General features: G+C 41.0%; 1 protein-coding gene across 6 annotated transcripts in view; it reads left to right on the forward strand.

The window, feature by feature from the left end:
* Nucleotides 1-14699, forward strand: part of pphln1 (periphilin 1) — a 150744-nt gene that overhangs the window by 103731 nt on the left and 32314 nt on the right. For all 6 annotated transcript variants that reach the window (XM_080190732.1, XM_080190733.1, XM_080190731.1 and 3 more), the window contains 2 exons: nt 3356-3466; nt 5455-5592. In XM_080190732.1, the coding sequence (XP_080046858.1) occupies nt 3356-3466; nt 5455-5592 (249 nt within the window). The remainder of the gene's footprint in view (nt 1-3355; nt 3467-5454; nt 5593-14699) is intronic.

Below are 14699 nucleotides of genomic sequence, written 5' to 3' on the forward strand. Positions count from 1 at the left end.
GTGCTAGAAATCTTGCGCAAAGCACATAGAGGAAGCCCTGAACTGAGTACCCTGACCTTTGCTGGTGCAATTTTCAGATTGGGACTGAAAGAACACAGTTCATCGGAACAAGAAAGAGCGCAATTAGTGATAGTTTATTTACAGAGATGAACATTATATCCAAGTGTTTAACATCTGGGCTCAGCCGCAGTGTGCATCTAGAACCTCCCAACCTTTCTAACCCCGCTGTTATGTCTTGGTGCATCCCCTCCATCCACAGCAGAGACGGAGGCAGCCTGCTGTCTGCCACGTCCTGTTGTCTGTGATGACTTTGGCTGGCATTCTCTGGAGGGCCCAAATGTGGGGAGCTGCCACCCTAGCTGTACTGACCTCATTGGGTTGAAGTGTCGGCACAGTCACCTCAGATATAAGGTGGGTGGGACTTCTTGACGCAACCTTTCAATCTGTGGAGTAGATCCCTTCTTGAATTTGCCTTTGGAACTCCAGCAACTGAGTCATGTCCAAGTCCAAAGGCACATCATCTGACTGAGGCCTAGCAGATTACTAGCCTCCAGCAATCCTGCAGGTGCTGGTACCCTGGGATGTCTGGATGGCCATAAAACATTAGATAGGGGTCATGGGTAGAGAGGTGGACTGGTGGTGTTGAGATGGCGGCGCGGGCTCGTTGGGCCGAAGGGCCTGTTTCCCGGGCTGATTTTGTTATTTGTTCTTTATGTCCCTGCTCCTGCCTGCTCTGGATCTGGAAACATGATGTGCTCATCAGATTGTGACCTTATTCTGCTCTAAAATTAGGTCCCACTTAGGTATGTCTCTGTACTGGTGGACTTAGTGGATGAGCGTCTGCAATGTTGGGATCTATATATTCCTCTTCTGCACTGCTCTCGGGGTTGGGAGCGAAGGCTGCGACAAAAAGGAAAGGTCATTAAGTGCATGGCAGGGGCTTTCAGAAACAGGAGACATAACTCACCAGTATTATTGCCTGATGGATGATGCAGTGTTGGATCCTCACTTAGTTTTTTGCTGCTGACCACCCCGTGAGCATAGCAGCGGTTGACGTCCTCCCCAGCCAGCTGGAAAGCCATGTCCTCAAAGTCGGTGAGGACGTTCAGCCCTGGCATTCCTCCACCATCTATGATCTCTCTCTTGTTGTAAGCAAACTTTTCCTGCATTAATAAAGATGGACAGAGTGTAAGCATTACATGTGTCCAGGCAGATGATGATATCTGTCATGTGGTGAATGGGACCAGCGAGGTGATGAGGACATGATCCACAGGGGAGATGATGATGTGCATAGGAGAGCAAGTGGTGGTGTGTGTTGAGCTGACAGTGAGTGAGATCCCTGTGGATTAGTGATGGATGTGTGAATTGAGAGTGATGAAAAGAGTGACTGATCCTGGAGGTCATTCATCTTCCTCCTGCACTGGATGGCTGTCCGCTAATGCAGGCCATTAACATTGACCACCAATGTCACTGCCTCCCGTGCTGGTTGGTGACTTTGATGGCTAGTTTTCTTCCTGTATGTTGGTGGAGGACATCACGTTGAACTTTTGCATCCAGGAGTATATACAGTGAGCTGTCCAATAAAGGGAGTGGGTTTCTTAGCAGCAGTCACTTCCCAGTGACCTATGAAATGTGGCTGGTGCATGCTTGGGCCACCTTTTAAATGTGGCGCCTCGAGTGCAGCACTAAGGCCTCTCTGTTTCCCCTGCTTTGCTGGCAATACCATGATTGGAAATTTTTGGTACCAAGTGCTGGACTGTATGACGGAAAAAGCCGCCATTGGTATGAGCAGGTTCAACACTACTTTTCCTGCCCGCCATCTGTCTTTGCTGATTTGAGGGAAAATCTTGCACCTATTAATGTAAATAAAAATAAACTGTTTAAAGGCAAGGTTGCAATATGCAGCCTTTAATATTTAATAGGAGAATAAAAATGACGTCCTAAGTTTACTTGAAAATTTTGACAAGACTCTGCTGTTAGGATAGACTAATTATCAGTTTTGGATCAAAACTGAATATTAGTAAACCTTACCGAAAATATGAATGGCATTCATTCAAGTTAGGCTCGTCCTGTGCGAACCAGTTGTGGCCTGTGAACCCCAGTTATGGCCCCCAGAAGTAGTTTTCAAAATGCCAGTAAGTGCAGCGGAGGGTTCTGAAAGAAACTGCTCTGCCAATTACAGGCTGTTGCTCAGACTCACTAATAGCAGCAAATGTGGATGAGCAGTTGTCTGTGATTGGAGAAACAGAAACACAAGCAGCAGCGAGTGATTGGGGGGCGGGGTGGGAGGGTTGGAGTGAGGGGTGGGGCAGCGGGGGGCAGGGTTGGGGGGGTGGGGAGTGCACCGGCAGGCAGGTTGTGGCGATGGAGATAAAGGCGGCTGAATGGAAGAGGGAGAGTTTGTCTCCATGCTAGGCCAGGTGGGAGAGGGAGTGACTTGCTGCTGGGCCAGAAGTGTCATTTATATAAACGATTTGGGAGTCCAAAGATGTGTGGGTTAGGTTGATTGGCCATGCTAAATTGCCACTTAGTGTTAGGGAGACTAGCAGGGTAAATATGTAGGGCTGCAGGGGTACGGTTGGATGGAATTGTAGTCAGTGCACATGCAATGGGTCGAATGGCCTCCTGCTCTGTAGGGATTTTATGATCCTATGTGAATATAGGAAACATGTCAGCAAGTTTGTGAATGACACCAGAATTAGTGATGTAATGGACATTGAAGAAGATTATCTAAGACTATAATGGGATCTTGATCAACTGGGCTCGTGAAGGAGCTAGTGTGGGAGAGAGATTGAATGAGTATGGGAGGGAGACATCATGTGTGTCAGGTTCACTCAAAGACTCAGGATTGCCACTTGCCCTCGCCCCCACATACCAATGCAGAATCACACCCATTCACGAGGTGAGTGAGGATGAATGGGTCAGCATTAAGAGATTGAGAGTGAGACCATCCCCCTCACGCTCTAATGGTGATCTTTAATTAAATTTTTAATGATTGATTTATTGCTTTGATATTGTTTTATTTATGCTAAGTACATTGCTTCTTTTCATACCTCAATTCTATGTTGAAATTCGCGTTTAACAATGTGCCAAATTTTTATATTTTTGAAATTTTCTGAGAGGAAAATGGAACTGTGCTCCCCCACCAAGTGAAAAGTTTCAACAAATCTGATTTAAATGATGTGTCATTTGCTCCTGTAGGAATAAACAGTTACAATCCTCGGCATTCAGAAATGGCCTAACTTCTGCCTTACCGCTCATGATTTAAGGGTTCTTTTGAAGGTGGGGAGGGGAGAGACACCAAATAGAATGAAGTTACAGATCTTAGAAGTAAAATGTTTCTTTATTTCATTAGAGCTTTGAAAAATCTAGCAAAACTGCTGATAATCTGAATAAAGAAGGTGTAAATGATTGGTGTTCTGACCAGCAGCAGATTCCAGAGCTGGAAACCTCTGAATGTGATAACGTAAGTATGCCAATTAATTGTAATTCCTACAGAATTTGTTCAGATTTTATGTTACTCTGAATTAGCTATATTAGATTTTATAAATGTTGGCAAAATACATTTGTACAATTTAGTTTAACCCCATTACTACCACCCAAGGTTGCAAAGATTCATTGCTGCAAAGAAAGGATGGGACATCTAAGGGTGAACGTATGACTGGATTGGATAAAAGCTGAAAAGAAGTCTAATTCTTCACAACCCAATTTTCAGTGCCAAACCAGAATCAGAACTTGAAACATCAAAATACTCTTCCAGTATGGGAAGATGTTGCAGGTGCTGCAAGAAAAGGAGAACCCATTGACTTGACATATTGGAACATCAGCAAGATGCAGTGGACCAGCCAAGGACATATCAGCACTGAGGTTGTGACGATTCTGTAATTCAGGCAAGAAAATCATCACAACCATGCAGTTGCAATCCTCAACACAAGCATTAATGCAATGGAAGCCACTAAGCCATCACTGCCAGGTTCCACACAAGGCATCCCAGAGTCACTGTGGTGCAAGTTTATGCACCAACACAGTCACAGAGGGGGAGAAAAATTAATTCAATCACCAATTACAGGATACATTGGATGGGGTATCCAGCTATGACATCATGTGACTGATTGACCTCAATTCTGAGTTTGATCGTAACTAACCAACGCTGAACTGTATGATCAGATGCCATGGGTCAGCAAACATGTCCAAAGGAAATGATGAGCATCTGCTGGTTTCCTGCAATAGCAAAATATAGCAAACTATTGTGGGATCACCTTCTTCAAATTCAAGGACATCTACACAAAGACAGGGAGGTCACCAGATGGTAGAACACTGAAGGTGATTGACTATGTGTGCATCAGCAGTAGATGGAGGACACTCTCCAAGATGTTTGGTATTTTGATGTGCCGATGTATGGGTGTTGTGTCCACCTGAAGTGAAGAATGCAACAACTACATATCCTATAAATGAAATGTAATGAGAAAATGAAGGAAAAGGCCATGACGGACAATTTCAAGCTGGCTTTCTTCAATAAATTTAAAGTATTAATGAGGTTGAGCATCATTGAGGATCAGTGGGAAATTTTCAAATGAAGTATTAGAGTGCAGAAGTCACCAATGGGGAAGAGGGAAAGAACCAAATGATGGATCAGTAGCCCAACAAGGAAGTTGATTTGATGGAAGAAAGTTGGCAAGAGCAAAAGGAATCAGAAAAAGAACATTGAGCAAGGATGACAAAACAGTGAGAAGTAAAGAAGACTGGATAACTCTATAGAAGAGATGCAGGAGAAACAAATCAGGGTGGATAGGGTTTCAAAGATAGAAAGGCACAAGAAATAGCAAATTGGAATGACACCAAGGCACTGTACAGGATGGTACTAGAACTGACTATTGCAAGAAGCAACACCACTTGTTAATAGGGGGCAAGGACTGTAGGATGCTATTAACGGATGAGGCAAGGGGGATGGAATATTTTCAGGAAATCCTCGAGCAGCCCAGCACCAGCTCCATGTTCAAGTTCAGTGACAGCACCATACCTCGACTGCTCAATGTCAACCTGGGAAAATTGCCAGATCAGTGACCCAAAGAACATCAAACATCTGAAAAATAGCAAGGTACCTGGGATCAACAAGATACCAGCAGAAGTATTAAACCCTTGCAAGAGCACCATCTAAGATCCCTCAAAAATTGACTCTTGATGCAGTTGAATTTCCCTCAAAATTGATGGGATGCAACTGTGTGCTGCTATTTATACACCTTTTATAAGTTCACCAAGTTCTCAAAATAGTTGGGTTCTGTTACGTCATTGCGCCATTTATAAATAAAAGCTGAAACTATTGTTTCTGAATTCTGATATTCACGATAGTTTGAACTAAAAATTATTTGTTAAAATTGATGTGTCAATAATTTTGTTGTAATGAGCAAGTATCATGTGCCATTTCTCTTTTGGTTATTTTTTTTCCGGTTGTAGGAGGCTATTCAAATGCTATTTCCCGAAAAATTAGATGATCTGGAGATGAATACACGTAGTTCTGTTGATCTTCTTGACCTAAGCCAAGCAGATCTTCGCACCAAAGCAATTGCTGAGAAATCCAAAGAGATTGAAGAGGTTAGCATTTTTAATTTTTCTTTGAATGAAGTTGAACATACATGGGAGCAATCGGGGGTGGGGTGGAGGGGGGGAAACTTTCATTGTAGTATTATGATTCTAGAATACAGTAAGAACAATGGTGAAGTGAACATTTAAAACACGTTTGCAGTTAATGCTTTGCTATATAATTGGGGGGGTGTGGGGTGGTGGGAATGGAGGGAGAAGAGGTTCCGGATGCAGTAACTATCACCTAGAAGAGCAGAGAGAAAGAGCACCCTGAGGCAGTCAACAGCACATAGAACAGCGGAGAAAAAAGGACTGAGAGGCAATAAGAGCTATTCAATTGTGCCTATGGCTGCAGAATGAGAGAGCTGCATTCGGAGATGATTCAAAATGTGAAATCACAGAAAAACAGATGTGATTGGGCTTTGGTGAATTTTGCCAATTTATCCTTCACACTCATACAATTTGTTCGTAACCGTAAAGGTTTATTAGTTGTAATTGCCATAGTAAAGATTATTAGGAGTGGCGATGTTTATTAATTAATTAATTAAACAATAAAAATGACCGGACAAGTGATGCATTGTGACTTCAGAATGTGGGAGTTCTTGGACAGGTCAAACACAGCCTACAGTGAGTGTCCATGACATGAAGAGCTTTGGTTCAAAAATATTGAGCTGGTGGCTGAGCTGTGGACTCTCTGAAGCATTATGGAGGGGAAAAGCTACATGGACACTTTATTCTAGGAGGCAGACCCTTAGAATAGGGTCTTCTGAGTTTGTCACTGTTCAGAGTCAGAGGGTTGTGACTGCAAGTGAGGCAGGTATGGAAGCCTAGATGTGGAGGAGCTTCAACCTTTGCAATTTTGTTGTAGGTTCATGGTTCTTGCAGCCTGTATAGATGAAAGTGGTGACATAAAAACATAGAAGTTAAAAGCAGGAGAAGGCCATTAGGCCCTTCAAGCTTCCTCTGCCATTCATCACGATCATAGTTGATCGTCCAACTCAATAGCCTAATCCTGCTTTCTCCTTGTAACCTTTGATTCCATTCACCCCAACTGCTATATCTAGCCACCTCTTGAATATATTCAGTGTTTTGGCATCAACTACTTCCTGTGGTAATGAATTCCACAGGCTCACCACTCTTTTGGTGAAGAAGTGTCTCCTCACCTTCGTCCTAAATGGTCTGCCCTGAATTCTCAGACTGTGACCCCTGGTTCTGGACTCCCCCACCATCAGGAACATGCTCCTGGCATCTACCTGTCTAGTTCTTTTAGAATTGTATAACTCCTGATGAGATCCCCACTCATTCGTCTGAACTGCAGCGTAAACTATCCTAACCCGTCCTCGTACATCAGTTCCGCCATCTCCGGAATCAGCCGTGGCCAGTTTCCTCATCCACCTCTGGTGACTGCAGGGTGAATGAGAAAACTGGTCATGGCATTTTGCTATAGGAATCTACCCAGGACAGGTAAAGGGAATGTTGTATAGTATCTGTAATAACTTAGGAAGCCCAACTGGAAAGAAACATAGCTTATTTACAGAATGCAAAGCACTATCATGGGGTATACAGACACTAGTCTCTGCTTGGTTCAAGTAGTTTTGCAGACCCAGTCCTGGGTCGGCCTTATAGCAGGCATAGATAGAGTTCCAGCTAGACAAGCTGTTGCCTGTTACCAGGAGAATTCATACTCAACGAGTTCCACAGGGAGATCAATCAATGATTCCCCATGGATCAAATTGGGGGGAGGGGAAGCATATAAGTCTATAAAGATGAGTGGCAGGTCAAAGATTGGATGGAACATAAAAACAGCAAAGAATGACTAAAAGATCAATCAGGAAGGAGAAATTAAGAATATGAGAAACAGCTAACTATAAGTATAAAAACATAGAGTTTCTACAGGTATTTAAAAAGGAAAAAAGTAAAGTGAGTGTAGGTCCTCTTGAAGAGTGCTAATAGAGAAGTAATAATGGGAAAATAAGGAAATAATGGATGAATTGAACAGATTTTGTGTTTAACTTCAGTGTAAAGATACAAATAACATCCCATAAATAGAATTTAAAACAGTTGCAATCACCAGCGAAAGGATGCTGAGAAAAGCATTAGAGCTAATACCTGGCAAGTTTCCAGGTCCTAATGGAATTCATCCTAGGGTTTTCAAATAATGGCTGCTGAAATAGTAGATGCATTGGATTTAATTTTCCAAAATTCCCCAGATTCTAGAAAATCCCATCAGTGGAAAATAGCAAATATGACTGTTCAATTCAAGAAAGGAAGGAAAAAGCAGGAAAGCACAGACCAATTAGCTTAATATCTGTCACAGGGCAATTGCTGGAATCTATTATTAAGGACGTTGTAGCAGGGTGCTTAGAAAATCTCAATGTAGTCAAGCAGAGTCAACATGGTTAAAAGGAAATTAAGTTTGATTAATTGGAGATGAGTAAATAAGACACAACAAGGATAAAGGAAAACCTGTGAATGTGCTGTACTTAGATTTCCAGACAGCATTTGACAAAGTGCAACGGCAAAGGCTACTGCATAATGTGAGAGCTCATGAAGTAAGTGGTGACACTGTAGCAGGGATAGAGGATTGTTTACCTAACAGAAAGTAGGGATAAATGGGTCTTTTTTTTGGGTTAACAAGATGTGATGAGTGGAGTGCCACAGAGATCAGAGCTGGGACTTCACCTGTGCAGAATTAAACCAGTGACTTGAATGAAAGGGCCAAATGTATGGTTGCTAAATTTGCTGATGACACATGGATATGTAGGAAAGTAAGCTGTGAGATGGACAAAAGGAGTCTTGAAAGGAACATAGGTTAAGTGAGTGGGCAAAAAATTGACAGGTGGAGAATAATATGCGGAAATGTGAATTTGTCCACTTTGATAGGAAGATATTATTTAAGTAGAGATTGCAGAGCTCTGAGGCACAAAGAGATATGGATAACATGAATCAGGAAAAGTTACTATGTAGGTATAGCAAGTGATTAGGAAGACAAATGAGGTGTTGTCTTTTTTACAAAGGGAATGAAAACAGAAGTAGGGATGTCTTGTTGCAGTTGTACAAGACACTGATGAGACCACATCTAGAGTACAATGTACAATTTTGGTTTCCATAGTTAAGGATATAAATGCTTTAGAAGCAGTTCAGGGAAGGTTCCCTTGACTGATGCCTGGGATGGAGAGTTATAATAAAAATACAAACATATGAATTGGGCCTGTATCCATTGGACTTTAGATGGTTGAGAGGTGATTTTTTTTTGAAACACAAGATCCAGAAGGAACTTGACAGGGTAGATGCTGAAAGGATGTTTTGCCCTTGTGGAAGTGCTTAAAATTAGGAGAGGTAGTTTAAAAATAAGAATATCTGATTTAAGATACAGTTGAGAAGAAATTATTTCTTTTAAAGGATTGTGAATCTTTGGAACGCTCTTCCCTAGGTAGTGGTGAAGACAAGGTCAATGAATATTTTTAAGTAAGACAGCGGTAGATACATTCTTGATTGACAAGGGTCTCAAAGTTATTGAGATATGCAGAATGTGGAGATGAGGTCATAATTGGGCCAGTCACGATCTTATTAAATGACGGAGCACATTCAAGTAGGCAAATGGCCTATTTCAACTGCTGATTAACATGCTTGTTTTTTATAATGTGTACATATAACTTCTCTTCCCTTCCATCCAATCTCCACCCCATCCCCCCCAACTTTTTTTTCTATTCATTCATTGGATGTGGGCATCAACTGAGTGCAGCAAGACAGATTGCTTAACTCTGGGAATTTGGTAAGTGAGGAATGCGGGGTGCAGACATCGCTGCCAAGGCCAGAATTTGTTGCCCATCCTAAATGTCTTTGAAAAGGTGATGGTGAGCCATTGCATTGAATCATTGCATATATAGTCCAGGTACACCCACATTGTTGCTAGAAAGGAACTTCCAAGGTTTGGATCCAACTATATTGAAGAAATGGCAATATAAATCCAAGTCAACATGGATTGTTCCTTGGATGGAAACTTGCAGGTGGTAGTGTTCTCATACATCTGATGCTTTTATTCTTCTGGATGGAAGAAGTGTTGTTGAAGGAACCTTGGTGAGTCACGGCATTTCATCTTGTATGTGGTACACTCTGCTACCACTGTGCATCAGTGGTTGAGGGAGCGAATGTGTAAGTTGGTAGATGCATGTCAGTCAGATGGGCTTTGTCCTGAATGTTGTTGAATTTCTTGTGCATTGTTGGAGTTGCACTTATTCGGGCAAGTGGAGATTATTCCATCACACCCCGACGTGTGCCTTGTAGATGGTGGACAGACTTTGAGGAGTCAGGAAGCATATTGCTGGCCTCAAAATTCCTAGCCTCTAACCTGCTCTTGCCGCCACAGTATTTATATTGCTGGTCCTTTTTAGTTTATTATTAATAGTAACCCCACAATGGGGATTGATTGGTGGTAATATAATTGAATGTCATAGGGAGATGTTAGATTCTGTTTTATTGGAGACAGTCATTGCCTGATACTTTATGTGGTGTGAATGTTACTTGCCAGTTAGCAACCCAAGCATCTGAAGGGGGTTTCAGAAAGGCATAAAAGTTATAGGCCAGTAAAGGCACTAGGGAGTTTGGCAAGATTTAATATGTAGAAGTTCCTGCATGAGACTTAATTTTAGGTTACAAAGCCATGCAAGTGGTTGAAATATTACTGGGCGAGCATTTGCACAGTAAGAAGTCTCACAATACCAGGTTAAAGTGCAACAGGTTTATTTGGTAGCAAAAGCCATTGGCTTTCGGAACGCTGCTCCTTCGTCAGCTAAGTGGGAGTTCTGTTCACAAACAGGGCATATAAAGACACAAACTCAGTTTACAAAATAATGGTTGGACCTTATCCAACCATTATTTTGTAAACTGAGTTTGTATCTTTATATGCCCTTTTTTGTGAACAGAACTCCCACTTACCCGACGAAGGAGCAGCACTCCGAAAGCTAGTGGCTTTTGCTAACAAATAAACCTGTTGCACTTTAACCTGGTATTGTGAGACTACTTACTGTGTTTACCTCAGTCCAATGCTGGTATCTCCACTTCATGACAAGCATTTGCAGACAGCAATCATAATTCTGTTAAATTCAAGATTGTTATGGAAAAGGACAAAGTGGGTCAGAAATCAAAGTTCTAAACTAGGAGAAGGCTGATCTTAATGCGATCACATATGATTTGGCCATGAAGAAGAATATTGTTTCTCTGAATGCTTTTTACCATAAAAATAATTGCATTTGTCTCTTACCGAAGATGGCTGCTCACTTGAGCGATTTGTCCCAAACATCTAACTTGCTGTGTTATGAACTGTACCAGTTGCATGCTAGATTAGACACTGTCTGACCTCCCTGAGTATTGTGTTGAAGACTAGCCTGCTGAACTGTCAAACAAATTTACTTCCTCAATTTAAATGCTATCCTTTAATATTTCAAGGTGGAGGCACTTGTATGTCTTGCTCAACCAAGCTTTTGTCAGCCATGTCGGATGAAAGTCATTCTGGCATAATGGCAAGGAATGCTCAGAACCAGGCTGAACAAACTTGTCTGAAAACAACATAACAGTAAATAGTCTGGTGGCAGACCTATTTGGTGTCCTAACAGGGAACCAGTCTATCATGCAGTTGCAATTTGCCATTGAATGCATGGAGTATTTTGCTTTGTTTCATAAATAACAATCTAAGTGACTGGCAATACTTTTGTGTCAGCATCCTCCATTGACATTAATCCCTTCTTTAGAACCGGTTAGCGCAAAAAGCAAATATGCTTATGCAGATACTAGATTTCCAGCTTTTTTACCACCTCTGGACAGAGATCCAGAAAGTAGTTTCCAGAAAAGGATATATCCTCAAACAGCAGAACTTAAGAGAAGTAAACCTAAGGCTGCTCCCAATCTTCAAACTGCAGAGACAGAAAAAGATTCCTCTCTCTGCAGCTTGCAAAATAGCAACTCTCACTGCAGGCTCTCATAAAAAGATCCATTCTCAAACGGCAGAATCTCAGAGAAAGATACTTATTTCTTGGCAGATTCCAGTCTCCAACTTCAGAAAGGGGAAAAGAGAGGCACTGCTCTCTAACAACTCAAAGCAGCATCCAACTTGATTCTTCTGTGTAAACCTAGCTCAGTCACGTGACCTCACCTGTCCAAATCACCCCTAATCAAGTCCTACTCTTCAAAACCCTAGGAGAACCACTAAAAACAACAGAACAGCATTTGTCCAGATTAAAATAAAAATCTAGCAATTATGTTGCTGCAGTAACAATATAGGGCTGCTGGATATAAACAAAACAACATTGGCAATAACAAAAAAACAGCTAAAACAGATCCTCCACAAGAAACAATACAAATTTCCTAAAAGCACAATATTGTCACATCACCGACGTGTTCAGGGCGGCACAGTGATTGGCACTGCTGCCTCACAGCGTCAAGGACCCGGGTTCAATTCCAGCCTTGGGTCACTGTCTGTGTGGAGCTTGCATGTTCTCTCCATGTCTGTGTGTGTTTCCTCCGGATGCTCTGGTTTCCTCCCACAGTCCAAAAGGTTAGCAGCATTGGCCATGCTAAATTCTCCCTCAGTGTACCCAGACAGTAAATGGCAATCTCAAACAGTAGGTTCCCACAATTTCCTGATGACCCTGTTCCCTATTGTTAGGTAAGTTAAATAACCACCATCTCACCCTTCCCCTAACCATGCACATCATCAAGAGAGCAGGCAGAGAATTTGAGTGGCAGAAGCAGTGATGTGTTGGTAACCTAAAGATTTATTAGATCACGTTTTCAGTGAGTTATTAGTGCATAGATTACATTTTCAGTTGGTTGAGTTTGAGGTTCCTCTCAAAAGGGTGAAAAATTAAGATTGAGAGAGGATTAAAAAACTGATTAGAATTCTTAATTTTGAAGCTTTTCGTTGGCAGGTATGCTGTGCTCAGATATGCCACAGTTAAGCAATTCAGTCAGAAGACAAGTAATAAAGATTCCTAAAAAAACTACGAAGTTCGTTCTATCTTGTCTAGACATCATATTGGCTGCATTGACTACAGTCCATTGTTTCTAGACACCTACTCAATCTTTGCTAGTATAGGCATTATTAAAATAACTGCATACCTTGCACCGCTAACAGCCTATTATAATAAAGAATAAATCAATAACAGCCATTCAAATGCTAACATGTACCTTGGCACCTTATTGAGCCAACAAATACAGATTAAAACTGTCAGTCATAGGCAGTATTGAGTATTTTGCTTGCCAGAGAAATGTCAGTTTAAAATACAAGTGTCTGCAGCTTGCGTAGTGGGGAAGCAGTTGTCGTTGATAGTACTTGGAATCCTTTCAGCAATGAATTACTTTATATTGTTATTCTGGAAAATTGTATGACAACAAATTTACTTTTTGGTATTTTGGAATTCTATAATATTTATTTCTGAAATGTTTCCAAGGGGACTTTTCTTTCCTCTTCCAACTTTTTTACCTTTTTCTGTTCTGGAGTTGCTGCCTCACGTTAGGATGTGATTCTCCATCTGTTGCCAGAACTCCAATGTGACTCAAAGGCAGTGCTTCATGTGAATGATGATGGGGGATTTTACTATAAAGACCATGACCTGAACATGTTCTTATCTACTATGTACACACAGTATTGTGCTGGACAATTGTATTGGTGAAGTATCGCTATGCTCCTCTACATCTGACCACTCGCGTATCCCCAATTTTAATAGTTCCATTGCTGGCCCTGGAATCTCCTTTCTGAGCTTCTCAACCACTTAACTTCTGTCTTCCCATTTAAGACATCCCTTGAAAGCTACCTAATCAGCCTAGCTTCTTGTTATCTGTCCTAGTATCTCCTTAAGTAGTTTGATGCCAGATTTTACTTGATAAGGTTTCTGTGAAATGTTTTGGGAAGTTTTGCTATGTTAAGTGCACTATATAAATGCAAGTCATTGTTACTGAAGAAGGATCCTTGCATAATTATTACATTTAATTCTAGGCCAGTTGTAATATCTCTTCAGGCTTCCAGTCTCTGGTTGAGAATCATGCCGTACAGTGTATTTACTCATCTATAGAGCTCCTATTGATTTGTTATATTGACATTTCACTTTGTGGCATACAAAGTGAAATTGTAGACAAAAAATGGAAATGGCATCACAATATGTAGTACAAAAATGGGCACCCATGTTCAGTTTATGGAATTTATCTCAGAGACAACTATAATCTGATTTGAATGTAAACACTAATTTTGGATTGTCAGTGTGGATTGACCCCATAAAGATAATTCCACCATATTCTTCACAAGAAATGTTTAAAACGATACAACCCATACTTTTGAATCTTGTCTGGCACCTAGCTTTTGTAAAAAGAATTCTTGTGAGATGTCCAGCTTTTCTATCATATTTGACTGTAGTGAGACTACACCGTTACTGCCCATTTAGAATGTTCTTTGCTTAGAAGTTGCTTAAAGAAATGTGAAATTATTGCCTCTATTAATGCAGTGGGAATTGGTCAGCATTTATAGATTTTGTACAAGTCTGATTTCCATCATCTACATACATGATAAATATTTTGCGGAACATCATAATGTAAGAGCCAACAAGTTTTAACACAGTATCTAAAAGTCAAGCTATGGTCAAAAGGTGGAAACAAAGTGCCAAAAAAGGGCATTCTTAAACAATTAAAACTGATTTTAACGGTGTTAAACAGATGGTTCCTTCCCCCTGCAAACAAAAATGTTCAACATTAGTAATTCAGTAGGGTGGTGGTTATTTTGATGCATTTTCACCAGTGGTGTGCTTTCTTTGTTAGCATAGTACTTTATTTAAGAAAAGTGAAAGCTCATTTTACACTGGATGAGTCTACTAATGCTTTTTATTTCCTTCAACGTATTGTTAACTATAGCTCTGACCACATTTGATGTTCACATGCAGGAACTGTTTTCAAAGGGATTGATGAGAATGATTATTATTTCTCCAGAACATATATTAGAAGACTAATTTTAAACACATCAGTGTTATTGTTAGGCATGAGCTGAATGACTCTGCTGTGGCATTGATTTGTAAGCAAATCACAGTGTGTGCTATTTGTTATCTGAACAATCGTGCAGTAAATTTCTTTCATTT

Source organism: Carcharhinus amblyrhynchos, chromosome 6 (assembly GCF_965287045.1).
Source record: "Carcharhinus amblyrhynchos chromosome 6, sCarAmb.v2.hapA, whole genome shotgun sequence".
NCBI classification, from domain to species: domain Eukaryota; kingdom Metazoa; phylum Chordata; class Chondrichthyes; order Carcharhiniformes; family Carcharhinidae; genus Carcharhinus; species Carcharhinus amblyrhynchos.